At 37.6% G+C, this 23959-nt stretch overlaps 2 protein-coding genes and 1 non-coding gene across 4 annotated transcripts; 2 read left to right on the forward strand and 1 right to left on the reverse strand.

Moving 5' to 3' along the window:
- The first annotated feature begins 207 nt into the window (after positions 1 to 207).
- On the forward strand, positions 208 to 280 carry trnaa-agc (transfer RNA alanine (anticodon AGC)). Its single transcript has one exon. It is a non-coding gene; the product is annotated as a tRNA-Ala (tRNA).
- A 299-nt stretch (positions 281 to 579) lies between these two features.
- Positions 580 to 10275, forward strand: trim55b (tripartite motif containing 55b). Of its 2 annotated transcripts, none has more exons than XM_053487807.1 (8): positions 580 to 792; positions 1367 to 1536; positions 3645 to 3822; positions 5604 to 5699; positions 6358 to 6591; positions 7425 to 7447; positions 9247 to 9371; positions 9499 to 10275. In XM_053487807.1, the coding sequence occupies exons 1-8, from the start codon at positions 673 to 675 to the stop codon at positions 9654 to 9656; spliced, it is 1104 nt and encodes a 367-aa protein (XP_053343782.1). In that variant the 5' UTR covers positions 580 to 672; the 3' UTR covers positions 9657 to 10275. The 2 variants fall into 2 exon arrangements, with proteins under 2 accessions (XP_053343782.1, XP_053343784.1); XM_053487809.1 differs by having other exon boundaries at positions 3648 to 3822.
- Positions 10276 to 12066: 1791 nt separating this feature from the next.
- On the reverse strand, positions 12067 to 13420 carry crhb (corticotropin releasing hormone b). Its single transcript, XM_053488007.1, has 2 exons — positions 13319 to 13420; positions 12067 to 12614 (listed from the first exon to the last, which is right to left on the reverse strand). The coding sequence occupies exon 2, from the start codon at positions 12599 to 12601 to the stop codon at positions 12107 to 12109; it is 495 nt and encodes a 164-aa protein (XP_053343982.1). The 5' UTR covers positions 12602 to 12614; positions 13319 to 13420; the 3' UTR covers positions 12067 to 12106.
- Between the last annotated feature and the right edge of the window lie 10539 nt (positions 13421 to 23959).

Consider the following 23959-nt stretch of genomic DNA (forward strand, 5'->3'; position numbering starts at 1 on the left):
ACGTTAATTAATAAATAACACGGAAACGGGGAAAATTATAACTGGTCTGGCGTGTACTTTTTTTTCCTTGCATGCATATATTCTTTTGTAATGTTATTTAATAATGAAAAAAATTATAATGAAAAAAATTCTAATCATTAATTTTTAAATTCGTAGAAACATTAAAGAATATATTTGTTTATAATTTAGGACTGACCTGCGCAAGTAGGGGAATTAGCTCAAATGGTAGAGCGCTCGCTTAGCATGCGAGAGGTAGCGGGATCGATGCCCGCATTCTCCAAAGAACATTTTCCCTGTTTTAAACTCTGTATGCAATTAAAACGTTTGTTTTCTTTAAATAACAATTTGTGGCACACTTATCACGCACCTCAAAATACATCCACTATTTAGTTTGTGATTTGCGACATTTTGCATCACCTCCATGTCCTCCTGTCTGTAATTCCAATGGCTTTGCTCAACAGCCCAGCTTTGCCTGGCATGCATATATGGTAAAGTAAACATGGCAACTGACGTGACTGTTTCTAAAACAGGCCCTGGGTCACAGTCACAGTGTAGGGTCAGAAATACACACACACACACACACACACAGCGAGGAAACCAGCTGCCAGACACTATACACAGTGTGATCAGTTATAAAGTCACTGTGTATAACTTTATTCTTATTTTCTTATCATGGATATTTTGGAGAAGCAGCTGATTTGTCCAATTTGCCTGGAAATCTTTACAAAACCGGTTGTGATTCTGCCATGTCAACACAACCTCTGCCGGAAATGTGCAAATGACATATTTCAGGTACTATCTATCTATCTATCTATCTATCTATCTATCTATCTATCTGTCTGTCTGTCTGTCTGTCTGATTTTCAATTAACCCTTATTTTCTCCAGAAGCTGGAGTTTTATTTTAAATAAATAATAATTAACTTAAAGCTCTTCTAACAACAGGCTTCCAGTAGACTTCAATTTTGCTTTTATATACATGTCCTTAATCTTTCATATTTTAAATGGTCATGTATATGTGTGTGTGTGTGTGTGTGTATATGTGTGTGTGTGTGTGTGTGTGTGTGTGTGTGTGTGTAAAATATTAGATTTAGCTATTCTCTGATCACCTGATAAAACCTCCGTTTCCTTAAAGATCACAAGGTTAAATACAGGCCACAGACGACCAGGCCTTTCACAAACTTCCCTAAAATGATACCATTAAGGAAAATGGACTGTTCCAAATAACGAATTTAACTTTATAGAGCAGATTTGTTGTGAGGACAGAGTGAGCTCTTATTCTAATACAAGAATGTGTTTTTGACAACATGAAGAACATGAGATTGTGTAATACTTATTTACTGACATGGCTCCTTACCTTGTGAACAGTCATCAAATCCATACCTTCCCACCAGAGGAGGAACAGTCACTTCAGGTGGCCGTTTCAGATGCCCATCCTGCAGGCATGAGGTTGTTCTGGACCGCCATGGGGTTTATGGACTACAGAGGAATCTGTTGGTGGAAAACATCATTGATATGTACAAACAGGAGTCCACCAGGTGAGCATGATCAAGTAAGGGAAGCCAGAATGAGATTCAATTAATAAGAGCAATTAATGTGAGATGTGCATTCATATTCATTCCTTTTGATTTCTATGAGGGGTTTTCAAGTCAAACAGAATATCAGAATACAGTTATGAGAGTAAAAACTCTCTTTATTTCCCTATATGATCACCTACTACACTGATGCACCTATCTCAGTGCTTGTATACCATCAAGTTAGAAAGATTCTCAGTACGCCGGAGACATCACGTCTGAAATGCTGGCCTCCCAGGAACTCCTTTAATGGCCCAAACATGTGGAAATGGCTTGGAGTGAGGTCAGGACTGTACGGAGGATGTGGCAATAACTCCCTGCCGAGCTCCTGTAATGTGCAAGTGGTGTTGGTGAATGATTTGTGTAATTGATTGTGTGTACAGCTCACACAGACAGATGTCTCTTCCGCAAGTTCCCGAGCCATCTCGGCCGGGAAAGTCATTCACGGACGTACTGCCTTCAACGTTTGCCCCGTTCAAGTGTTTCACCGTACTGTGATTGAAGTCTTCTGTAAATGTCAATCGCTTTCACGCCTTCATTCCCCTGAAATTTCATTTCAAGTCCAGGTTTGAGTTGAACAACCCTCATATTTGCATTTGTCTGATGTGGCTTTTAATGCAGTGTTCAAAAGAATGTATTTCTTTCTTTAACTTTAAACACTTTGCATTTAAGAACAGAATTCCTTAGGGCTGTACGTTTTTCGTCTGATGTCACTCTGTCACTCTTCTCCACTTTTAAACATTTTCTCTTTGTTTATGAGTCAAACCATTTATCGGTTCTGGTTCAAACAGAGAAGATTTTGTATTTAAAGAGGTTATGATGTGCAAGAAGTTCCCTCATGAGAAGAAGGAACCTCATGTGCTATTTGACTGAGAAAAAATAATATGAGTCACTTAACCACATTATAAAGTATATTTTCTTACATATAATCCTCTTATGTTAACCGTAGTAATGTTCCCCTTTAGTTATTGTAAGCTCCATTGTGATTACTGGTTTCCACAAAAGGCTAGACAAAAATGCAGCAACATTTTGTCATAAGTCAAATGTGTTGTAAGCTAATGATGTGCATTAATACAGTTACATTTCATACAAATTACTGGTTTTTGTGCAGCAGGTGCTGAAATTCAGAAAAGAGTACAGCATAGCACGACATTAAGGTCTTTTATGCCACCAAAAAGGCCCAAATTATGTAGACAATTGAGTATTAAAACACTACTTTTCAAAACTAAAGGTGTTAATGTTTAGGTGTTGAGCTACAGGAGAATTAGTGAACTCAGGCACTGATCCTGGAATGATGTTCCAGTTCATTGCGAAAGTGTTAAGTGGGGTTGAGTTTAGTCAGAGTTCTGTGCAAGACACTCCCGATATTCCATCTAGCCATAACACACCATGTCTTTATGGAGCTTGCTTTGTACAGGTTGATCCTCTTAGTTCCAATTAAGTGACATTTTAATGCAACAGCATATGGAGACACCCTATTCCCGAAAACTATTTCAAAAACATCATGTCTCCATCATCTGGTGGTGAACCCTTTCATTCAGTGGGAACCTCTTAAATAAAAACTTATAGACTTGATAATGTAATCAGTTGGTTAGCAATTTCTCTACCTCTTTTTCTTTTCTAATTTTATTCTACAAAAAAACTTTATATATGTTAAATTTCTTAAACCTTAACTCTTATATTTATTTTGTCTTCTACACATAGGTTGTACTGCATGACCAGACTTTTAGACGAGCACTACTATATATATATTGATTTCTCTAAAGATATTCATAATCACAACAGTCTGTCTTGTTTCTAAGAAAGAATATCAATATTTCTTTCCTCGGAGTGGATCAGAGGGCTAAAGGTCTAAAGAGCTGCCTCCTGTGGCCAAGACCTACCTGGCATCACGCAACCCATGCGCCTCACTCTATTATTCCTTTAATTATGCCGTGACTAATGCTCCCGTTCTTGTCCAATACGGAGGGAATTCTGCGCTTGATAATTCCACACTAGAGCATACAACCTCTGCATTTTTTATTAAGCAGTTCACCTTTTGACATACAGGTTTAATAAGTGTTATTCCACAGCAGCAAACCTGCTCCACAGAGCACAGATGACCAGCCCATGTGTGAGGTGCATGAGGATGAGAAGATCAACATCTACTGCTTGACCTGCAGCACCCCTACCTGCTCCATGTGCAAGGTGTTCGGCGCTCACAAGGACTGTGAAGTGGAACCTCTCAAAAGTGTATATCAAGTTCAGAAGGTACAAAAGTTGGAATTGAACACTGTCTGACTTCACAAAACCCAACCTTAAGCACTTTCTAATTTCAGTTTTCTTTATAATTATTTTCATTGAAAACGTTTAATAAAAAGAATTAAGGAATTTTATATTTTTGGCATTCTTGTGGCCTGGGACGGAGCAAAGATTTGAGGTTGTTTGGTTAGATGTGCTTAGATATCACTAATATTTTTCACGTCATGAATTATAATTTTAAATTTTCCAAACAGATATGTTCAATGCCTTTCAAAAGTATTCATACCCCTTTAACTTTTTCACATTTTGTCATGTTACAACCACAAATGTAAATATATTTTATTGGGATTTTATATAATAGACCAACACATTGTGGCAGTAATTGTGAAGTAATTGCATAATTGTGAAGTAAAAGAAAAATTATAAATGTTTTTTTTAATTTTGTATCTTTTACAAAAAATCTGAAAAGTGTGGTGTGCATTGGTTTTCAGCCGCCCTTGAGTCAATTCTTTGGGGTCTGTCTGTACCAGCGTTGCACATCTAGAAAGTGAAATTTTTGCTAATTCTCAATTGTATTTAGGTCTGGATTTTGACTTGACTGTTCTAACACATGAATACCTTTGATCTAAACCATTCCACTGTAGCTCTGGCTGTATGTTAAGGGTGGTTGTCCTGCTGTAAGGTGAACCTCCGCCTCTAACATTATTCTTTTTCGAAAATTGACTCCATACATCTTTTCATCAACTCTGACCAGCTTCCCTGCTCCTGCTGAAGAAGAGCATCCCCACAACATGATGCTCCCACCACCCTGTTTCACGGCAGGGTTGTGTTCAGGGTGAAGTGCATGTGATTTTGGATTTAGGCCAAAAAGTTCCATTTTGGTCTCATCTGACTAGAGCACATTCTTTCACATGTTTGCTATGTCCCCCACATGGCTTTCTTCTTGCCACTCTTCCATAAAGGTGGGATTTGTGGAGTGCATGACTAATAGTTCCTGTGGACAGATTCTCCCACCTGAGCTGTGGATCTCTGCAGCTCCTCCAGAGTTACCATGGTCCTTAAACTTCTCCACAACTTCATCCTTGACCTGTCTGGTGTGTTCCTTGGGCTTCATGATGTTGTTTGTTTACTAATAGTCTTTAACAAACCTTTGAGGGCTTCACAGATCTGCTGTATTTATACTGAGATTCAATTACATACAGGTGGACTCTATTTACGGATATTTTATTTGTAAAACATTTATCATTTTCCTTCCACTTCACAACTACGTATGTGCCACTCTGTGTTGGTCTGTCACATAAATTTACTGAAGTGGAAGCACTGTGGTAAAGCAGAGAAATTATGCTACAAAACCTAAAATATGCACAAACAATTTGTGTACAAGAGACATGAGATGTATGCACTGTGTGGAAAGCTGATGCATTCATTTTGTCTAGTTCTGTCCGCTATTTCTGTAATGTTATAAATCTTAGGGGATGATTGATGGACATGCGGTCTGAAGCACTACAAAATCACAATCAAAGGATGACTTTGCTGTATTGTTTTATTGAAAATATGCACCAAAACTGCGAGAGATGGAGTTATAGCTTTTGCAAAATCACACAAAATTCAATTACATAACCCAAACATTTTTGACTAAATATTTTGGCTTTTTAAAACAGAAAATGCACAAAATATTCTATCAGTTGGCAGTACTTCTTGCTTGATTAAAAACAATTGTTAATTAAGTTATCTCATTTTGCCGTCAAACTGTTCATATATTCTTATTTCACGTGTGCCATCCTTTTCAGACAGAGCTGACAGACAGCATAGCAATGATGATGGGAAACCAAGACATGACCCAAGGCATCATTAGTCAGCTGGAGGAGACCTGCCACGCCATAGAGGTGAGTTGCACCATGTGTGCTCGAGTGCCCTGATAAAAACTACTCAGTGTTATTGATGATAAACACGAGATCCTCGATGTCCACATGACATCCTCAAACCTAAACTGATGAGATGGTGAGATAGGATGCTGGAGCGTTCCCACCCTCTCAGCGCTGTATCCTTGGAGCCTTTATGACTTACGAGCTAACCGAAGAGAGTTTCCTTCCTTGATTGTGCATATGGCTGACCACAAGTCTTGCGTGAAAAAGAGAAAGTAGATGGCAAGTAAGACGGTGTCAACATTTCGTGATCAGAATTTCGATGACAGTGTAAACGTAGAAGCATGAAGGTTTGTATGTGACTAGAGCATTGAAGGTGTAAAACAAATCCATTAATCCAGGGGAGATTTCTGTCCTGGCTGGAAAGCATGACCAGTAAAAAAGAAAATTCTCCTTAGAGCAGACTTCACCATATCAACCATATCAGCAATATTGTGTTGTATTGTTTTTCCTTGCACACCATTATGATTGGTTTAGTATTAGTTTTAGATTATATGGAGTAAGACCTTGCACATTAAAATAAACCTGAGCTACGATCAGATTTGCCATTAAAGATAATGAATCAACACCTTGTCACAAATTTGATATATTTTTGAACTCCTTCACATACATCTTGCAGGAGAATGGCAGGAGGCAAAAGTCGCAGCTGTGTGAGAAGTTCGACCATCTCTATGCCATCATGGAGAACAGAAAAACGGAGATGAGTCTTAAAGTGATGGCCAAGCAGGAGGAGAAGCTGAACTACATCCGCAGACTCAAAAGGAAGTACGAAGATCATGTGGAGACCGTGACCAAGATCGTGGAGTCAGGGATTCAAACGATGGAGGAACCTGAGATGGCTGTTTTCTTACAGGTTAGTGAAGTTCATTTTACTTCCTAATATTTATCAACTATCAGTCGTTTATTAAGAGGCTTTTCATACAGATCAGAATATTCAAATATGTACCCAGGAGCAATTCTGGTATCGTCTCGAGAGGACGTGTTCAGCCCAAGTTTGCTTAGACACAGCAGCTTGACGCACGGTTTGATGTTCACTCGCAGAACACAAGATAATGGGCACAATTGTTTCTCATCCTTATTAATGTTTATTTAATTGAGTAAATTAGTGCTTAGTGTACTTTGCTGTACAAGGCTAATTAACCATTCATGAAGCATTTCAGTCAGTGCTGCTTGTTTACATAAAAAAATCATTTAGTCTGGGTTTTTTTTAGTTATTCCATTTGAACATTATTTATGTACAGAATAGTCTGACGATACTAAGTACTATATTTGTTCTCCTCCCCAAAATGTATTTGAAACCGCGTCGATGTTGATTCAGTGCCCAAACCTGTGAACCTAACTACAGATCAGTGTTTAAACGGACATAAGACTTCCTTTACCTACATATGGTGAGCAACATGAAAACAGCTGAATAGAAAGAAAAAAAACGTTCCAGACATCCTCACCTGGCTGGCTCTGCTACAAATTCTCTTACTCTAATTTTCCTCTATCACACACATGAGCTGATGATTTTCGTTTTGGCCAACTTTCAAATTAAAACACCTGGACCGTACCTGAGTTCAGGAAAACATTTGCCCTGAACCAGATGTGCATCCCAGTGTTTGGACGAAAACGGTAAGCTATTTAGATTTTATCACTAATTGATTATCAGCACTTATATTATTCTACATTTGTTTTTTTCTTTAGGCTGCAAAACCATTGTTACAAAAGTAAGTACATTTTCCTTACATCTATCATTTTTATACATTTACATAACATTAGATATCACTTTTATCCATCATCATGTGTGGTTTTATAATTTTTTTTATTGATATCTGTTATTTACAGTTGTATTTAAAAGTTTGGGCACCCTTGGCTAAAGAAACTATTTTATTCATTTATTAATTTAAATAATACGACAGGTGTTCAAGTCAAACATGGACTTTTGATTGTGCAGAATAACAGAACACAGTTATACGAGTAAGAACTCCCTTTATTCCTTTCTGTAATCTCCTGCTACACTAATGCACTTATCCCGGTGTTTCACTTGTGCTTGGACACCATCAAGCTAGAAAGTTTTTCAGTATGCCGGAACCATGATCGACTGCCTGCTTCACCTCTGAAACACTGGCCTCATAGGGACTCCTGACCCAAAACATGTGGAAATGTCTTGAAGCAAAGTTAGGACTCTACGGGGAATGTGGCAATAACTCCCAGCCGAGTTCTTGTAATAAGCAAGTGGCGTTGGTGAATGATTGTGTGTACAGTTCACACAGACAGATGGGTCTCTTCCGCAATTTGGCGACAAGGTATCTCGCGGAATGTTCACAAGAACAACTGCGGTTGTAAAGTATTTCACAGAAGATCTGCCTTCTTTACTAATTTCGCATTTAAACGTTTTACTTTGGCTAAGAGTCTTATCACTGTACTGTGCTTTATGTCTTCTATAAATTACAATCGCCATCATTCACCAGAAAGTTCCTGTTTTGATTTGAATGAAGTTTTACACCCTTCCAGGCCAGTCATGGATTTAAAAGCGTATGCTAACTGATGCATAGAAAGCAGAGGAAGGCAATTAAAAGATATCAGACCACTTCTTGGTTTCATTGATCGCAGTTTTGGCCGGATTTGGCAGAACAAGAAAACTGTCAAATACAACTGCTTGTAGGCTGGCCAGAGAGCAGGAAGATTTAGCTGGCACAGCAGGAGTTGGGTTCTCTGTTCTTCTCTGCAGCACTGTTTGCACAAACACAATCTGCATGAAAGAGTCATCAGAAAGAATCCTTGATGTGTGCAAAGCAAGATCGAGATAAGCCAGTGGCATTTTGGAAACAAGTGCTGTGGATTGATGAAAGAAATATTAAACATTTGGACCTCGATTTCCAAAGGTATGCTTGGAGACAAAAAAGATTAGATGAACACGTTGGCAAGTATTAAACGTTTTTCCCAGTGGCAATGGAAACCTTGCACAGGTAGATGGAAGAATAGATTTTAATATATATACGTATTTTTTTTTTAAACTAATTTGACATAATCATTTAAGAAAATAAAGATGAAAAAAGATTAGAATCTACAGCAGGACAATCATCCAAAATATATTTCACATCAGGCACTTCAAGCAATGCAAGCTAAAGCTTTTGGAATAACCTTCACAATCCCTTTACTTGAACATCATTGATATAAGAGGTGGATCTTAAACATACTGTGTAAGTGCTATTTCGAGATCTCATAACTACACTAAAGGTTTTCTGCAAGGATGGTTGGAAGAGAATTTATTAAACAAGAAAAAAAGTTTTCTTGCTCGACAAAAGTGGCATTTACAATCTGTGGTGTCTACCAAAGGGGCTTTCACTAAGTAATGATTTGGTAGGGTGTCCAAACTTTTTGTACACGCATTTTTAAACTCTGTTAAATATAAATACATTAATATTTGCAGAAATTGTATTTTTTAATAGTTAAACCAGTAGTTGTGTTCACTTTTTTTGCCTTTAAAAATTCTAAATGATTGGTTTGTTTACCAACTGGCCAGGATGATCGAGGCCACAAATACGTCCCACTTGGAAAAAGTGGCTTATGGCTACGAGAACATGGACCATTACCGTGTTGACTTCAAGAAAGAACATATAGCTCTAAATGCTATAAACTTCATCACAGGTAAAAATGTATTTCATAGCTTTAACTTCACCCCGGATAACACTGGATAAGAGAAGATGTTCCTGTACATGTGACAACTTTAAAATCAGTGTCTGCTTTGTTTTTTTTCCCCACAATCTCATTCCAGATGAGGATGAGGAAGAGGAAGATGAAGCTGTAGTGGAAGAGGAGAAGGATGTCCACAAAGACCTGGCTCCTTCAGGAGGAGAAAATACAGGGTTGCTAAGCAGCCAACCCGCTCCTCTTCCTCTTCCTCCAGATCGAGTCCAAAACGCCAGCTCATAGCTCACCAGCGTCAGAATTTGTTGCAATTCAGGAGCTTGATTTGTATGAAAAAAAAGGAAACAACGGCTAATTTGGTGTGTGAGGGGTGTGGTTAATGTTTTTTTTAAATATATTATATTTACTAGAACAGATGAAATTTGATTATTACAGTAAATGTGTTAAAGTTTAGGCACCTATAAGTGTAATTACTGTATATGCAGAAGTGACATCATCTACAACCATAGAATTTACACTGTTTGACCTTTTGCTATGGTGATACATGAAACAGTCAGACAAACTGTGAATAAAAATCACCCAGTACAAAAGACAATTTACTGAAGGAGAAAGGACGAGCTGCTTTTATCTTGGTGAAAGTGACTAGTGAATCCACAAGCTTCAGCCTTGTGAGCCAACTGGGAACAATAAAGCAGGACAGTGGTCTCTTTGCTTGGTAAAAAAAAAAATAATAATTAGGACTTGTCTTTTTGTTTTTAAATGCTCCAGTCATGTCCATTAACATACTGTATGCTATTTTTTTTCTTTTGGCCTGATAGTATTTTTTTGTTTGCACTTCTAAACAACACATGCTTCACAAATAACTGAATTTTTCTTCTTTTTTTAAATCAAAAAAGTTAAATATAATTCTTTGCAGTTCATAAAAGATCGTCTAAGATGTTTTTTTTGTGTGATATTTTTACTCAAGTTGGCACCTTAAAACTGTTTATTTTATAAATGACAAGATCTCCTCTCAACACATGCTTGGTCTTATCTTTACTGATGTCATTGATGTAGAAGATAACATGTTTCAGTAATTCATGTTAATTACTCCATAATTATCTCTCTATCTACTCTAGGGATATGTCGAGGGTGGTTTTATTCTCATCCTCACACCATGGAAATCATTTTTCTCAGACTTCACACTCCATGGGTTGTTGCACGGACGTAATCTCCTTGCCTGTTGCTGATGTGGTTAACTGTAAGGGAAAGGTAGTTCATGTTCTTAATGAATGAGCTGAAATAATCCTTACTGTTGCATAATCTATCCATTATAAAATGGGGAAAATGAGGAAGTGCAGGTTTTTATCATCTTTAATGCTGATTGTAATGAGTTCCAGAGATCTAGGAAAACCCTGCCCTGTGTCCTGTTTCCTCTAACCAGAGTCAAATAGGTTTGAGAGAACTTAAACTACAATCCAATGCTTATTCTCAACAGAAGGTCTCCAGGTGCTACATAGTGCATAATGAATTACAGCAGCTAATTTGATTGAGTTGACCTCAGGTCAAGGAGTGCAGTGTGAGCATATAGCAATTATAACAGTCTTTATTTGGTAGAACTATGAGATTTTTTTTATTGAAAGTATTTTGGTTGTATACTCCACTGTGATGGCTCTGTAAGGAACAGAATGTCCTGAAATGACAGATGATAATATGAGTCGTCATTGCAGAAATCTAGATGTGATTTCGCGACTGCAATTCAGTGCTTTCTGTAGCAGCATTTTAGGGCAATTCATTTTCCCCCAAAAGATTTTCTTTCTATTGCATGTATTGTGCAGAGATTTGCTCTCAGGGGATTTATCTCAGGATTGGATGTTAGATGTTAAAATGACCCATACAGTGAAGGCTGGAATGATTTCGTACATTATTTCCTAATGTATTTTGAAGTCTTTAATCCCTTTTACATAAAAGTATTTCTAATTATTGGTCAGTATGTTGATGGCTTACCTTTAAAGAACATCTAAATTCATGAAATGATGTAGGTTGTTTATCTGCTTATCAGTCTGATGTGTCAAGTGTGTATTCACACACTCACATCTGAGTCATGTTGTTTTGCTCTTGTCATTGGTGTACAAGTACAGCCGAGAGAATATTTAATAATTTTTCAGGATTATGAATACACAAAAGTCTGGACTAGGGAAAAAAAGAGCTGGGGTATGGGTTTTTCTTTTTTGCAATTGTATTAACATTTATTAACAACTATGGTCATACATCAAAAATCTAGACAAGAAGTGAAAAAATGTCTTTTAATGTTTTATTGAAAAATATAAAAATAAGAACATTCTCTTGCACAACAGAAAATTACTGTTTGCTCATTAGTTTATTAACAAACTTACAGTGTATTTTATAATGTACAATGAAACTGGATATCTGTCCAGATAAAATCAACTTCTCAGTACAGAACTCTGAAAATATTTCCTTATATATATATATATATATATATATATATATATAATATTTTTTTTTTAAAGAAAAGTAATGTACCGTCGTTTTGATGCTACAGTTTTGATTTAGCATTTGCACAGCAATTATGGAAAGTGACACCAGTGTCCATGTTCATTCTCCTATTTCTTTCTACAAATAAATAATACAATATATAAATACATTAGGATGGAAAAGCAGCACTGTGGTACAGGATGTCATGGTTTGTTTGCTAAATTAAAAAAAAAAAAAAATCCTCCTGGTCAGATTTTAGGCTACTTGCCGAAAATCTCCATCATTTTCCTGTTGCTGTGGGCCTGCTGCGCTAGCTGCTCGGCCTTCGCCATCTCCAGCACCTCCCGCAGCAGGTGGAAGGTCAGGTCCAGGGAGATGGGCGGCTCCTCTGCGCGGCGCGGTCTCTCCGCTGGGGCGCCGCGCAACCCGCGGGCCGCTTCGGCCACCTCGTCCTCCTCGCGGAGCAGGTGCTGCGTAAGCCTGAGCTGCAGAGCGCGTTTGAACACCGCTGATGCCGGTTCGGGGCGCGTCTCAGGCTCGGACTCACGCTCGCGCTGATTGCCCACCCGGATGAAGTACTCCTCTCCCAGCCGTGCCCAAATGGGCCGTGTGCGCCTCTGGTCTTCCTCCTCCTGGGACGCGGAGGAGAGGGAAGCCCGCCGGTCAGGACCGTCCACTGCTCGACACTCATGCATGCGTGGAGGGAAGGCAACGAGCAGAGCGGCGGCGGTGGTGAAGAGAAAGTGGAGCTTCATTTCTGAGGGGATTCTGCAGGACAGAAAAATAACTCGATCAGAATTACGCGCGCTTATGGTCATCTGCGCGCTGCCGGTTGACTCGGAAGTGGGATCTGCTTTAAAAAGTTGAGGAGAGTTAATGATGGTGACAGGTTTTGTCCGAATACAATGGTTCTAGTTTGGATCGTATCTCTCTGGGACCCTCACGCGCACATCTTATGTAGGTACCTTTAGAAGGTGAGTCTTTAGGTGAGTCTAAAGGTTTAAATTATTACCGACTAACTTTTATCTTTTTAAGTCTTTGGAATATATTTATCTTTTTGTCTATTTTACTTTCACAAAAACAACAACATTTAACTCTGAAATAGACAAAAATGGTTAGAATACCAAAGATGCTTCATGGAACAAGTAGTGTTTTTTGGCCAGCCATATTTATAATGAATTTAAGAGTCTTTGCTGCTCCCTAGCCGCTTACTACAATACTCAGTAGTATGTCAGAAAAATACAGAACAGCTCACATACTCACCTCTGATGTACTTTACAACTTAGTACAGTAGTACAGAGTTTAGGACGTATCTATCCATGACAGTTTTACGCACCATCTTCGGCACCTTTATAGACTATAAATTACCCCCCAAAAGCAGCAAATTCTCTTTTTCCGTTTATCTTAAAACATGCAAATAATACACTAGCAATATACATTTTTAAGAGCTCATTGAATTAAAAAATGCGTACCTGGTATGTGTAAATGATGTATCCCCGGGATTTTTTTCTTATTTAAAACTACTACTCTACTCTCCACCCTCAGCAGCTCTCTGTCAAGATTTTCAAGATTAGACTTTGGTAACTTCTTCACTGGAGGCGCTGGAGTTTGGGCTTATATAGTCTTTGCGCATGCGCCCTGGAGATTGAGTGGACCTGAATGAACGTAAGAGAGCAGTTTGCTTGCAATCTGAATGAGTCATCGAGGTGTGTGTGTGTGTGTATGTGTGTGTGTGTGCATTCTTACCAGATAAAGGGAGAGGTAGTGTAGAAAAGTTCAAGTAAGAATGAATGTCTTGTTAAATTTCACACCTTCCCATACAGAAAAGCTCTATTTTCCTGTCCTCTATTTCTGGAGTGCATTTTTATGACTAAATATAAACTGGATTTTAAGATTTAAAGGTTTTACCGAGTCTATACATGTGCATTAAAATATATATATACAAGACAGACATTCTTTAACCATTGCACCATGAATTTAACATCTTCATTAGAAACTGTTGTGCAAAAATGAATGAATATGCATCACTGTTTATAAAAACACATTTTAAGTGGGTTTAATTGGAGTAATTAATTCCTTGCAACAAAGCAACCATTGCGTAGTTGAACTCAGACAGACTAATTGTGCTAGATTAAAGATGCGTGACACCCTCTCAGATGCTTTTGTTTGTATATGCTTTGTGTTTGTCAGATTAATAAGCATATTTGTATCATATTACAGAATGAATTGCCTTGATGTATATAACTCGTTTATAGAGATAGTTACATTTTGCCCTACCCGGCTACGGGTATTTTTAAAAATGGAGATTTAAAAATGGATTTTTTTTTTAATAATTCTGTTCACACGACCTATGTTGTAAAAATATCTTCGTCCACATGAAAACGCAGAACGCCCTGTTAAGTGCTGTTAGGAGCCTCCCTAATCAACAGGGGGCCAATCAGCAGCCTAGACAAAACATTACCGGTTGCGATTTGTTGAAGTCCGACGGGTCTCATTTAAAACGGCCGTCGCTGTCCGTGGGGTCTGTGTCGTCGGAGGTTTTTTTTTTTTTTTTACTGTATGTAGCAGCGGTGAGATTCATAAAACATTCAGGCGTCTCTGTTCGTTAACGTAATGTGTGAGTAACTACGCGTGAAAAAAGGCCAGTAAGCAACGCCAACACAATCTCTAGTTTACTGTACGTAAGTCCACTACTGCACAAAATATCCTCATAAACAACGCTGATCAAGGACACGAGCACACAGACAATGACATCATCGGAACACTAGGTGACGTTACAACGTTACAAGTTTCAACGACCAAAACTTCGTTTGCATGTAACAATCTCTGTTTTTTCATGTCTGTCTCGTGCTCAGTGTTCCTGGGATTCAAGGTGTCTCCAACCAGGAAAGAGTGTTCAAAAATGATTGATTGAATTAATTAATTAATTAATTAATTAATTAATCTTACACACATGCCACAGTCCTGAATTATTGGGAACGTTTCTAACCTAACGTACAGACCTAAACACATATGGAGCTACGCTTTGGTTTTAGTTCAAGTAATTATTTATCAAAGGTTTCTTAAGTAGTGCATGTACTTCTGTAACACTGATTTGAAAATGAATGGATATTTGGTGAAGCCTCTGCTGGAGAGAATGGCCACACTGAGTCTGTAGGTTGAAAATCCATCATAGCGAACTTGGTACTTTATTTATTTTGTTCTTGTGTTTGTCCTCAACAGATTTTCAAGATTTTCAAGGTTCACTTCCAGAGACTGTCATGGCCTCTAAAAGACACTCGTTAGTGTTCTGTGAGGATTTCTGCATCAGTTTGGATGTCTTGTATGTTCGGAGTCATTATATTAAACCTAATATTTAACCTCTTGGCAGAGGCAAGTTACATATCTTGGGGCTTCACAATGCAGCTGATCTTTCCAAAAGCCCATGAAACACTAGCTGTATAAATAAACAAACAAACAAATAAATAAATAAAAATTATTCACCATGGTATTGTGCAGTTTGCTTGTAGATTTTCGTGTTCAATGCTGTTTTCATTTCATTTTTCAAATTGTATTTTACAGTATGCCACGTTTGCTGACATTCAGCAGCTGTTCGGCAACAGACTTGAGTTTTGCTCTCAGAAGGGTGTTGCATCTATTGCAATCGATCCTTCAAGAAGTGATGCATAATTGTGCATTTAAAAAAAATTAAACTACAAGTAATCGTATTTTTCACTGCTTACTGTATATACCGTATATTTCATGTCCATTACCTGGTATATGCTGGTCAACAATCATGTACTTTTTTTTTTTTTTTTTTTTACATGTTTAAGCAATTTCCCTCTGGGATTAATAAAGTTCTTTGAATCTTCTTTTGCCATCATCATGGTGATGAATGATAAAGGAATTTTGCAATATTGAAAGCTCATATTTGGCCAAAAGCAACTGGTAATTTAATGCATGTTTAAGGTGTCACAGACCTTTCTGAATGTTTTTAAAAAGTGTACATCTAAATAATTACTGGTACGTTTTGTTTTATAGGGTGCCAATAATTCTGAAGTTATCCAGCCTCCCGTTGCTAAATAGTCACTGTCTGCTTACGTTACTTCAAATCTTGCTGTGTGAGATTGTGTTTGTTTTCATGATGTTGTTGGAAATTAAATGACCTCAATTTTGAGAAAGGCACATTATAAATTAAACATTATTACTATTAATAGTTTAGCGATGATGCTTGTTACTTGTTTTAGAGTTGAGGTAAAGGTTAGAGATTAAGATAAGAATGTAAGCATGTTTTACTTGCACACAGGAGAACAAAGTCATTCATGCTATATTAATACCCCAGAACAAGTGTTCACTGATGGAGGCTATGAATTATTCAAGTCACTTAAGGCTTGACTATACTGTAACAGCACTTCTCAACATTGGAACGGAAAGTCTTGGCAAACTTTGCTGCTTGTCAGTCATTGAGTGAGAGAACAGCCTGGACTGCTGAGATTCATTACAGATGCAGAGGAGCAGGACAACGTCATGGCTGTCTCTCTCGCTTTCATTCAGCTTGGTCCTGGAGGGAGGCATGAAGATGGAGCACCTTGACCTGAGCTGCTGCATAAGTGCCCTCAGAATGTCAACCGTGCATTCTTGAGTCTCCATCCTGCTTCCCAGACTTGCATGATGAAAGAAATAAATCATTGAATATATGCATTGTTTTTCCCTTTTTTTCAGTGAAAGCCTGTCTTTTTAATAACGCACAACCTATTGTGTGTAAATGCCACAAGGATGTTATGCACACTTCTACTTACGACTTAGCAATTATACAAGACAAATCTGATGCAATTTCTTTCTTTATCGTTCTGTAGGATAAAAAAAAGTTATTGAAGTTAAAGTAAGGTAAGGGTAAAAGGTAATTACTCTTTAGTTTTGTTGAGAAACCCTAGGGATAATGGAGCCAAACAACAAAGAAAAAAAAAGTGAATTCATCTCGCGAATGATGTTATTAAGGATAATGACCGCATCCATCTCAAGCCAGAGCTGACAGGTGCAGAAGGCAGCAGCCATCTTAGTTCTATTTATGGATCTTTAGCAGAGCTAGTCTGTCAAAAAAGTTTTGAGTTAATTCGCTCAAGCTTACCCCCAGTGAATCACTCCTGTAAATTAATTATTAATTTTTCCAACTCCTATATGCAGCCTCCCATTGTTTCTTTTTGAGCTGAAAAGGAAATTTACCGCCCCTCCACATCCATTGGAAATGTATTTATATGTCAGATTTATTGCTTTTAGGCATGTGTGGGAGACTTCATTTTGATTTATTGCATGCAGGCTCAAAAATCAAGCACCCGGGTCAAAAGCTTAAGTGTTCCAAAACAGAGCAATTGTTTTTTTTCTTCTTCTTCAGCGTCGAAGGTGTGACATGAGACGCTGAAGCTTTGTGATAAAAACACACAACACCACAAAATCATCAGGCCAGTTTGATTTTGGTCCTCTTTATCACAGTGAATTCATATGAATGTCCTTATGCGCGTGCAATAAAACGAACACTACATTAGCGGTCCAGGATACTTAGCCAAATGGCTTTCTATACGTCAGGGCTTTGCTCAAATCAGCAAATGCAGAGAGTAATGTTCTTTAAAAAGCTATTGATATCCAATGCAAAACTGTTTCTTTTTACTTTTCCATTCATTTCCTTAGTCGACTCCCAGCTTGGGCATCCTCGGGTAATTGCATCGGATTAAACAGGTGCATTGTTAAAGAACGCTCTTTCTTTTGGTCAAATGAGAGTGAACACAAATAAAATGAGACTTACAAATGAGAATTTAAAAAGGCTTGCGAGTCCTGCTAATCTTTCTGGTCCTTGTACATGGCCTTCTGATTCAACCGAAGAGCTCATCTCTCAGCTCAAAGGGGTGCTAGGTCAAATGGCCTGATACGGTTAAATGAATTCATAGTGCTCACAATATTGGATTTACGATGCATTCACCAAGTTTTAAAGGTACACAGAAACCTGTACAAAAAAGACAGGGCCAATAACTGTTGTTCAGTGTAATAGGTAATAAATCTGTTTATGATCTAGAGTGGCAGTACGTTCTGTTGACTTTATGTGACAGCAAAGGCATAAATTCCCACCACTGCATAAAGACAACAAAATAAATATTGATATTTCACTTTTTTTTGCAATCCGTAGCTAATATCTGGTGACAAAAATACATAAAAACTCTTTGCTACAACCTAATGACAGTTTACACCACATTTACTTAGTTGATAGTACAAAATCTTGTCTTATAGCAGTGTATTTATGGTAAAGAACCATTTCTATAAGACATATTGCAATAATAAAAAATTAAAAAGATGACCAAAATGGCACTTTTGCTTTCACTATAATGGAAATGGTGCTATTTTACAGCTAGTGGCTTCATATAAACATGAAGCATGTGAAAGACGATCTTCAAATTCAAATCAAATTCAAATTTTAATTGTCACATACACAGTCATACACAGTACGATATGCAGTGAAATGCTTATACGACCGCCAGTGACCTTAAAAAATAAAAACTTATACGTTAGAAATAAATAGGAATAAAAAGAAATATCAAACAAAAATAAATTTAACTAGTAAAATAAACTGTACAAATAAGGGCATAATAAAAAAAACACAAAATATAGAAATATAGAAATATAGAAGAAAAAAAAGTGTATATATATAAAAATGTAAAAGTGACAGTGGTTGTGCAAATATGCATGAAAAGTGACTTACTAAAGTGTCTTGTGCATTGGTCCAGATGTATAAATATGTATTGCAAGTGTGTATGAATGTGTTCATTATTGTCCATGATTGTCCAGTCAATGTTGGGAGTTTAAAAGATGTTATTAGTCCTGTATGGTGGTGTGACTGAGAGACCTTATCGCCTGCGGGAAGAAGCTCCTCCTCAGTCTCTCTGTGTTGGCCTTCAGGGAGCGGAATCGCTTCCCAGACCGCAACAGAGAGAACAGTCCATTGTTGGGATGGCTGAGGTCCTTCACTATCTTTCTGGCTTTGGTCCAGCACTGCTTGCTGTAGATCGAGTGCAGGTCAGGGAGCTCGGTGCGGATGATGCGCTCAGCTGATCGCACCACCCTCTGTAGAGCTCGTCTGTCCTGCATGGTGCTGGTACCAAACCAGGTCATGATGTTTCCCGTCAGGATGCTCTCTATGGTACAGGAGTAGAAATTCCTGAGCACCTTAGAGGGCAGTCTAAAGTCTCTCGAGGTGGTAGAGACGCTGCCGGGCCTTTTTCACCACGGTGTTGATGTGACAGGACCATGACAGGTCCTGCGTGATGTGAACATCGAGGTATCGGAAGCTGTCCACTCTCTCCGCTGGGCTCATGTTAATGACGGGGGTCTGGTAGTTCCTCTCCTGCTTTGTACTAAAGTCTTAATCTGGGATGAGATGGCTCTGGCCCCCTGCAGTCATTCCTGTGAATATTCAGCGAGTGGAACACCTGATCCTTGAAAATTGATGAATAACTTGACGCCAACGTGTGGAAGAAACGCATCTGTCTGTGGAAACTGTACAAAGAACTATTCACAAACACCACTAGTGAAATGCTGGGATATGTATATCATGTGACTTTGTTCTGTTATTCTACAATATCGAAAGTCCCAGTTTATCTTGAACCCCCCATTATACAAATGAACACCCAAGTTAAAATAAGCCCATTCTTGATGTTACTGTACTATCATTGTTACTTAAGACAATACAATACAAGCTATTTTACAATAGGAACCCCCTGATTAGACCCCTCCTGCCACCATAACAGCTAAGCAAGGACACCATTTGCACCAAACTAGACCTCAGGAGAATGATTTCCCACACATAGGGGGCACTATTCCTACCAATGATGGTCTGCAATCTTGTGAATTTTTCAAGGTATTACGTGACTGATGACGCATTTTTTTTACTGACGTACTCCCTTCTCTAGGTCTCACCACTCTTCTGGTGATCACCAACAGGTTTCCTAAGCCATTCTAACTTTCTCTGTTGAAATTATTCTCTGCTTCTGAGGCAGCAGAAGCGTTATTCAATTTAATGTTTGCAGACCGTAAGGTTTACCGGAGGCATTGCTTCTGATTGGGGTCTATATAGTTCACGTCGTTCATGTGGAAATCATTCTGCAAACTGTTAAAATTGCATGAGAGTCAAACTTCTGGAGAGAACCCCTAATCAGGAATTAGAGTGATTTTCTACGCTCCTGTTGTAGCACTTCATGGAACGACTACCACCCGGACGGAATATGCTCAGAACTCGTTAACCAGTGCATGCACAGGATTGACCCCATTCAATGCAATTTATACTATCATCCCCTATTTTTCACTGAACCTTCATATGTCTTTGCTGTGGATGAGTAAAAGAAATGAAGCAGATTAAGCGTTCTTGGTCCACGGATAAGCATATTCATGTATATATGAAAGAGCAAGTAAGGTCAGAGATGTTCAGCAAGATTATTGATCCCATTGTAGCTCCAGTGTAGCCATGATGCCACTTCAACAGTCTGAAACCCACAGAAATGCTAAAGCCTTCTGCACCATTAAAAAGTACTTGCACTGTTACCCAGGCATTCTTCATCACCATCACCCATCATCAGGCTGAGCACAAATCCTATTTTCATCGCAGCAGCTGCATTAGTTAACACAGCCCTGCAACTTCCTGTTAGACTCCTTTGCAACTTTGTCCCAAAAAAAGAAAGATGCTGAAAATAAACCTGATTGGGGATTTTACTAAATAAACCATGTGTTTCTATTATAAGACCATGTGTAGAAAGTAGGTAAAGATTTGATTGGATTAGTCTCAAATGTTTTCTTTTTTAAATGTTTGTGCAAGGCTACCACCATACACAAAAAAGATCCATATTAGACTCTAAATAAAATATAAATTGAATGTTGTGGATCACAAAATTGTAAAAAATAGCTTCTAAAATGGATCATGGCTCGAGATTTGGAGAAGGCGAAATGTGCAGCTACAGTATAAGTAAGGAGAAAAATATAACAACGTGTGCTGTTACAGAAGAATAATCTATGACACGGTGGAGTGGTGTGATGCACCTGACACAAAACTGTGCCAAAGTTGCTAATTTTCCTATAACAGCACATATTTAATTTTTTTATTGTTTGTACACCAGAGCACACACTGTTCACCAATTCACCATATTTTAATTAAAGAACAACATACTGGATATTAATCTGTTTCTCATTACATTAACATCCATAAAACACTATAGGTCCTTTATTGATTACTGTACATTGTGGCATTCACCATCACCCTCCCCTACACCCCCCCCCCCCCACACACACACACCACCCTTCCTCTTGCTCTCTCTGTTAAAATACATTTCTACCAAAGACCACTCCTACTTTTTGAAGATTTTCCTGTCGTAAATTTTGTTAAGTGCTGACACTGGAGACTCCTTCCATAAATGTTTAAAAATAGGCTCCTCAGAGCAAACTATTATGCAAGTTTACACGATTATCAATTATTTTGCATGTTAAAACCATGAGTGTTACGACAATAAATTATGTTACAGTTAGTTCCGACTAAGTAATCTAATTGGACAAGAGACATTCCACAAGTGCTGATAGAGCAAAACAGCACTGGAACATTTAACCTTATGAATCACGCCAGTTTGAAAACACCCTAAAACTACATTCCCCCCATTAATCACCCACAATAACTGTTGGTCGTTAACATTTGATTACCAGTAACTTCCTGTATACCATGGATACGTGCTGGTGAAGCAAAATAGCTAGTTAAATAAATAAACAAATCATAATCTGTTGATAATAAATGGTGTTTATGGAATTGTTGTATGAAAGCAATATCACACTCAAGGTCATGCTATGTAATAATAGTGTGTTTGTATGTTCTGCTCATATTATGCTAATAAATGTTATTGCTGTCCTTTTCTACCTCTGTCACAATAAAGACAGAAAGAGAAGTCTGTACATACAGAGTGGTATGGTGTGCTATATTTGTTTGGTGTAAAGACGTCCACTCAGTTGAAAATTGCAAGTAAGCTGCAACTTTATTTCAGAATTATTTCCTTCAAGCAATCGCCACTAAATCTGGGTCACAATCATCGTTCTGACAATAAGAATTGCTCAGTCATCAACTGTTGTGGTGGAATATTACAAACATTGACTGTGGTCACTCAAACACCCACACGTCTGTTCACGTAACCATTACTGAGCTCGGACTGCCGAAGCCCACAATTCTGCACACTCACTTATATCTGGGTCAGTGTAGAACAAGGTGGAACTAAAGCTGACCCATATACAGTGTACAGAAATGTAGTCATGACGTCTGTTTTTAAATGCTCATCACTGAATCTTATTTTTTGCACTCCTTCATAGTTAGGCTAGATCTTTGTTATACTAGATTTCCATTTCCTGCTAGGAAAATGCGAAAAGATAGAAGTCAGTCAGTGTAAAAGAAAGACTGTTAGAGATGTTAAAACATAAAAACATAAAAATACAAATAAAAAGATTATGAGAGAAGTGTGAATCAAATAAAGTTAGGGAAAACAGCATGAAAGAGTGAGATATTGAATTAAATTTTTAATTCAAGAGAAAGGAAAAGTTTACAAACATTTAGAAAAGAGAAAAACAATAAAAGAAAAAAACTTAAAGAAACTTGAAATAAACTTAAGGGGTCACGGTGGTGAGGTGGTTAGCACCGTCGCCTTGCACCTCCAGGGTCCGGGTTTGATTCCCGGACAGGCTCGATTCCCGTCTCTGTGTGCTTGGTGGGTTTCCTCCACATTCCTCCCACAGTCCAAAGACATGTAAATTATGTTAATTGGTGTTCAAAAGTTGCTCATAGTCTGTGTGCCCTAAGTCTCCTGGGATAGGCTTCAGGTCCCTGTGACCCTGAATAAGGATTAAGTGGTGATGAGTGAGTGAAATAAACTTATAGAAAGAGCAAGATAAAAGAAAGTTGGAAAGAGATGAAGAGAAAGACAGTAAAAATAAAAAAGTGACAAAGAAACCTATAATAATAGAGAAAGAAAGAATTGAAAGATTATAGAAATGGAAAAAATGATAGGAAGAATAGAATACTGAAGAAAATATATATTTGTGGAAAGTATGTAAGAAAATGAACAAAACTAAGAAAAAAAAGTAAATATCAAAGGAGAAAAATATTATTTAAGGTGATTAGGAGGCTCTGATGTGAAAAAAGAAAACATCAAGTTTATACCATTTATTACAAACTTGATCAGTCAAAAGTGTATTCAATTTTTACAGTAAAGAGTCGAGCTTTATCTCCAATACTATTTTCAATCAGTCCTCAAAAAGGACATCTTTCACGAAGATGAAGAGAAAGTAAAAGCAGTACAAATGTAAATAACTGGATTGCCATGAATACACAAAAAAGTAATATTTTTTCACAAAGTTTTAAAAATAATACCGCCTGAAACTTTTGAATTCTGCTTTAATGAGAAAAATCATTCAACATACAAAACCTGTTAGTTAAAATACCTGCAACAAGTTGATTTGCAGTTGATTTGGTGATTAGAGCTTAGTGATTGTGGTTTTAGATCAGTGAGAATGGGTGCAGATTAAATATATACATATTATATGTATATATATATATATATATATATATATATATATATATATATGTTATAAGTCCCAAATACTATTAGTAATATTACTGGTAAGAGATATTTACAAAGAACATGCAACCGTGCATTTTAAGATATATTAACATTTTAAGATATATTAAATAATTATTTTAACATCTATTCCTTAACCATCTAAAAGTAGTTCACCACAAGTGACTTGTTTCTGTTCAACAATGTGACCCATACAATATAGATATTGCAGAAGTCTGAAACTTTTAACCAAGTCTGTAAATTAGTGGCGCAATCTGGAAGATTTAAATGCCGCCTCCTTAGCATAACAGCTAATCAAGTTATTATGTTTGGAAGAAAAAGTCAGATGGGATTGTTTTCAGCATCCTGTGTAAACTTGATGCAGGTCCATCTAGTCCTAAAGACATCATTTCTCATTTGGGTTTTCCATATGTACTTTACTTAGGATAAAAGTATAACGTCAATAAAATTTGCAATGACTCAATACCCGACCCCAGGAGTTGGCTATGAAAA

The sequence above is a fragment of the Clarias gariepinus genome, chromosome 26 (assembly GCF_024256425.1).
Source record: "Clarias gariepinus isolate MV-2021 ecotype Netherlands chromosome 26, CGAR_prim_01v2, whole genome shotgun sequence".
NCBI classification, from domain to species: Eukaryota; Metazoa; Chordata; class Actinopteri; order Siluriformes; family Clariidae; genus Clarias; species Clarias gariepinus.

Coding starts and splice junctions, on each gene's coding strand:
- trim55b (XM_053487807.1), top strand. CDS start 673: ATGGATATTTTGGAGAAGCAGCTGATTTGTCCAATTTGCCTGGAAATC. Junction 3,823..5,603: donor GTGTATATCAAGTTCAGAAG/GTACAAAAGTTG, acceptor CATCCTTTTCAG/ACAGAGCTGACAGACAGCAT. Junction 7,448..9,246: donor GCAAAACCATTGTTACAAAA/GTAAGTACATTT, acceptor CCAACTGGCCAG/GATGATCGAGGCCACAAATA.
- crhb (XM_053488007.1), bottom strand. CDS start 12,601: ATGAAGCTCCACTTTCTCTTCACCACCGCCGCCGCTCTGCTCGTTGCC.